The sequence below is a fragment of the Anoplopoma fimbria genome, chromosome 3, assembly GCF_027596085.1.
Source record: "Anoplopoma fimbria isolate UVic2021 breed Golden Eagle Sablefish chromosome 3, Afim_UVic_2022, whole genome shotgun sequence".
Lineage (NCBI taxonomy): Eukaryota > Metazoa > Chordata > Actinopteri > Perciformes > Anoplopomatidae > Anoplopoma > Anoplopoma fimbria.
The window spans coordinates 24,264,490-24,269,977 of NC_072451.1; the positions used below are offsets into that span (position 1 = coordinate 24,264,490).

General features: G+C 46.9%; 1 protein-coding gene across 1 annotated transcript; it reads left to right on the forward strand.

The window, feature by feature from the left end:
- The first annotated feature begins 189 nt into the window (after positions 1-189).
- Positions 190-4,121, forward strand: fem1a (fem-1 homolog a). The gene has a single exon (XM_054626971.1). The coding sequence runs from the start codon at positions 333-335 to the stop codon at positions 2,184-2,186; it is 1,854 nt and encodes a 617-aa protein (XP_054482946.1). The 5' UTR covers positions 190-332; the 3' UTR covers positions 2,187-4,121.
- The last annotated feature ends 1,367 nt before the right edge of the window (positions 4,122-5,488 follow it).

Here is a 5,488-nt window from a genome sequence, read left to right on the forward strand (position 1 = left end):
CCGAACAACCATAACAAACGAGCCCATCAGCTGGCCGGTTATTCGAGTCACACGGCTCCTGGGAAATGTAGTTCTCTTCAAAAGCGCAACACCGCTGCGCTCGCAAGGAGGAGCTCCATCGAAACTACATCCCCCACAATGCCTCAGTGCAACCGTAAACATAGACCTGTCAAACAACACAAACGCCATCTTGACAGCACCCTCAAAATGGCAGCAAGATGCGAGCTAGAAACCGAGTCCAAACTAAGATTTCTCCTCTCTGCTTTTTAAAACGGGACTCGACACGTTTGTCCATAAACGAGCGGTAATGGGGTTGATGCCCTGCCTGTAACATGGATATACCGACGGCGGTGTTCAACGCGGCCAGAGATGGTAAGCTGAAACTTATCCAGAAGTTGCTCAGCAACAAAACTCCAGAGGAGCTGGAGGCTTTAGCCGAGGAGAAGACGCAGGGAGGCACTCCTCTGCTGGTCGCCTCTCGATACGGACACCTGGAGGTGGTGGACTACCTCCTTGAACACTGCAAAGCGAGTGTTGAACTCGGGGGGGCGGTTAACTTTGATGGCGAGACCATCGAGGGGGCTCCGCCGCTGTGGGCAGCCTCTGCGGCCGGTCACCTCCCCGTGGTGAAGACGCTGCTGAAGCACGGAGCCTCGGTGAACAACGCAACACTAACTAACTCAACGCCGCTGCGAGCTGCCTGCTTCGACGGTCACCTGGAGATCGTCCGCTACCTGGTGGAGCACAGAGCCGACATGGAGGTAGCCAATCGCCACGGCCACACCTGCCTCATGATCTCCTGTTACAAGGGCCACAAGGAGATAGCCAAGTTCCTCCTGGACCGGGGCGCCGATGTCAACCGCAAGAGTGTGAAGGGAAACACCGCCCTCCACGACTGCGCTGAGTCGGGCAGTCTGGACATCATGAAGATGCTGCTGAAGGGCAGTGCTCGCATGGAGAGAGATGGGTACGGGATGACCCCACTCCTCGCCGCCAGTGTCACAGGTCACACCAACATCGTGGAGTATCTGGCCCACCAGCCTCGCACCTCCAGAGAGGAACGCATCGATGCGCTTGAGCTCCTTGGGGCCACTTTTGTGGACAAAAAGCGGGATCTCTTGGGGGCGATGAGGTACTGGAGAAGGGCGATGGAGCTGAGGCAACCAGGGGACAAAGCTGGGTCCCTGGCCAAGCCTCCACCCGGTCCCCCGATCCCTGCCTACGGCTGTGCACAGGAGGTGAGCACTGCAGAGGAACTGGAAGCTTTGATCACAGACCCTGATGAAATGAGGATGCAGGCTTTGTTGGTCCGTGAGCGCATCCTGGGGCCGTCCCACCCTGACACCTCTTATTACATCCGTTACAGGGGAGCTGTGTATGCTGACTCAGGCAACTTTGAACGCTGCATCAGCCTTTGGAAATATGCTTTAGACATGCAGCAGAGCAACCTGGACCCTCTCAGTCCCATGACAGCCTCCAGTTTCCTGTCTTTTGCAGAGCTTTTCTCTTTTGTTCTTCAAGACCGGGCCAAAGGCACCCTGTCGACACGCGTCACCTTTCACGATCTGATGACTGTGCTGGGGAAGAGTGTGAGGGAGGTAGAGAGAGCTGTGGCTCAGAAGGACAACCCTCCGGAGGCTCCACAGTTCACCAAAGCTCTCTCCATCATCCTGCACCTCATCTTTCTCCTGGAGAAGCTGGAGTGCAGCCCAGAGCAGGAGCATCAGAAGAAGCACACAGTGTACCGCCTGCTAAAGCTGAACCCCCGAGGTCGGAGCGGCTTCACTCCTCTCCACATGGCTGTGGACAAGGAGACCACATCTGTTGGTCGCTACCCCGTCGGCCGCTTCCCCTCCCAGGCGGTGGCAGCGCTGCTCCTAGAGTGTGGCGCTGACGTGGATTCACGTGACAGTGAAAACAATACGCCTCTGCACATCGCTAGCAACAACGGTTGTCCGGAGATTATGGCACTACTTATGAAGGCCGGGGCTCACTTTGACGCCACAAATGCGCAGAGGAAGACGGCCTACGAGCTGCTGGATGAGCAGAGCAGCGGGCACCCGGCCCTCTACCCACTGAACTATGTCACCCTTCAGTGCCTGGCGGCGCGTGCAATTGAAAAGCACAGACTGCCTTACAGGGGACTCATCTCTGAGGAGATGGAGGCTTTCATTGAACTGCACTGACGTCCACCACTGTCCCTGATGAGGCAGCCCTGCACTACACCTCCTGTTGCCCCCTATACTTTACTATGACCTGCCACAAACTTCCTTCTCCACACCATTCTCCTACTATTTGTCTCCTTTTGGCCTTTGCTTTGCTGCTGGCCCTATCAACCTTGTGTCAGACCTCACCATAGCAATAAACATCCAGCTAAAAACTCTGGCTGAGCTCTGGTCAGTTATCACCTCATTCTAACATTTAGTCACATAGCAAGTGATTGTCGATTTCTACTGCTTTTCAAAGCTGGTTGGGACTTGAACTTGATGCATTTCCCCCTGTTTTGTCCCAGTTAAAAGGAGACTTACAGTATGATGGTGCTTGTGTGTGTTTGCTGGCTGGGCTGTATGAAAGATGGGTTTTAGTATTACTGGAAGCATCTGAACAAACTAGCCAGATAACATGCATGAAAATGAAGAGTGAATATGGTAGCTCACTCCTTCATTCATTAAGAAAGGAAGTGTCAAACTCAACCACCCAAACTTGCTTGCAGGTCATTTTTAGCCGATTCTACTTCACTTACTGTATACCATCTGTTATGTTTCTTTGATATGGGAAGGTGTTTGAATTTATTGTGCCAAATGTCACCCATGGAGCCATGTTCTGTTACAGACTGTACTGGTGGCAAAAGGAAAAGCAACTCATTATCTTCCCAATGCAAGCAGAATTTATAACCAAAAGTGGAGATGTACATGAAGAAGATCAGGAACTTGAACAGCATCCCTTTGAGTGGAAAGAGCTGGTACCGTTGTTCGGCTAACAGTTTGCAGTCTCTACACATACATTACCTATGCAGTTTGTGGTAGTCCAATCAGAGGCACTGTTTTACAAGCAAAAAATTCACTACATAAACAGATTTTACACGAGATTATTCTTCAGTTTTACATTCTTATCTGAACATGATAACGGCTCAAACCTGGGGCTGCTTCGTTGACAATGAATTGGTATCTCCTGAATTCATGAACTACGAATGTTTTCTTAACATTTCTGCCTATGTCCGAATGAAATGTCAAACTAGAGCCTTAAGTGTGCCTTCATCCCTCTATTCTGGGTCACGCCAGCATCAACAGAGATATCCAATTCACTCAGGCAAAGAAGCAGCATCAAAACAGGACATATTGTGAAGGGAAGAACAGAGCTTAAGCCCCTTGTTTGTGTCCACAGGGAAAAGCCAAGAGTAAACTGTCCGTAATCATGTGTCAATTCTGTTTTGTAGTGAATTTTCCCTTTAACTCCAGATGCAGTACACAGAAATGGATTGGCCATTCCTGCATCTTAGTCTTACTATTAATAGTCTCTCTTTTGTTTTTCTTGTGTTATCATGAATGTTTTATTTGTCTGTCTGTGCTAAGCACTACCAAGTTGGAAGCACACTGAGAGGCTCTAAATCCTAAATGGACAACTTACAATGAGGCTATGAACTCTGCCTTTCTCGTTCTCAACTGATTCGTTTAACCGATGATAACTCAAGAACAAAAGTGCGTTGGAGATACTTGAATAAAATTCAGTATCGCAACTTATTCTGTGTGTGCTTGCATGTGTTGGTTATCTAAGTTTTGCTGTGTCTTTTCTACATGTGTAAAATCGTATTTGGAATTGTTTTTGATTTTAAAACTAGGCACTATCTGAAAATTGAAAAGGATTTCTCCTTCTCTGCACTAGTTCTTTAGCTCGAGTACTGTTGCTGACGATGGCAGCATTCGCATTAAGAGCATCATTACATATTTAGATGTATTGAAATGGTTGCATAAAAGACATAAAAGACCCTACCAGCAGCCAAGGACATAAAATGTGCTTATTCAAAAGTGGAAGACGCATACAAAGTGTAACATAAGCAGAATATAAAAAAAAAAAATCTGTGTCCACTTGTTTTAGCTCTTTATACCAAATATGGGCTTCCACTGCTTACATAAACTTGAGGGCACTGAAATAAAGCGTAACAGAAACTTGATCTTTCTGAGTCCTGCACTCTTAAGGTATAAATAGAGTGCAATTAACGTCACTGCTGCGGGGCAGCGTTAGAGACAGGGTACGTACCCTGCTAATTTTAGGGATCTTTTGCCCTAGCTTAAACTCTGGAAATGGGAACATTGTAATGCTATACAGTCAGGCAGGTCACAGGGTGACTGGCAAAGACGGCACACAGACAACAGAGACTGCATCATCTGACAGGAAACAGAAGCAATATGAGCTGTTTAAAGACGGGGATTGCAAAGAGTAGCTTAACCGAAATATTGATGATGTGCTACATGCGGCAGGTGTCATGTTAGCAGAGTGAGTTAAGGAACAACAGCTGGTAAAGAGGAGTTCATGTCCCTGTGACAACATGTGCCTACCCTGCTAAGCAAGATCATACATCCAAGAGCGCTGTATAGCTGACCTGACCTCTGACCTTTCTGTAAAGGGTGCCAGGTGATCCTGGTAATCATTACGTTTTGACATATATTCAAATGTTCACAATGAAAGCAGGATCTATGATGTCAAGAGGTCAAAGATAGCCAAAATGATTAATCTTGGAACAAACAAAATCCTGGGAAGAAATGTTCATGGACCTTGTTTCAAATATCAAGTGAATGCATCATCACATAATAGTAACTTCCCACTAGATGTCACTAGCAACAAAGAATGTCAGTCAGCCTTTGTCCCTTCAAGACCAAGCCATAGACTCAAAAACTGCAGCTTCCAATTACAATCAGAAGTGATGACGGTTGGTTAATTTTTCTTCTCTCTTTCTCACACTTTGTCCAACAGTCTTTGTGTCGGAGTGAAAAAGAGAGAATGAGTTGTTGAGAATGTTTGTTTTTTTTACCAAGATATTAGGTAGGGCTGAGTATGCATTTGTGGTGTATGTGGATGAACAGAAATCCAGGAAGACATTTACTCTTGAGTCTGTTTGCAGAGCGCTGCGAGGGGATCAGCAAAGACGTGAGAACAAAGCCTCCTCCATGCCAACCTCCAACACCTCAGATTTTGACCGCGAGGCATTTTTATTCCTGTCATGTTGTGTGACCTAAATAAGAGCAAATCTTAAAAAACAAAATCCTGTGTTCATCTATGTAGCATCTTTCAGAATTAAATGCACAGGGCTCCGTTCACTGATATGTTTCGTCAATTAAATGTAATTTTCATAGATGTTTTCAAGAAAAATGAGTGGGTTGACACAATAATTGTACCAGAACAGGAGCTTACAGTGGCCTGCAGTTCAGGATGGGTTACATCAACCAAATGTGGTCCATGTCTGCAGTATTTTACATTCTCATATCATTAA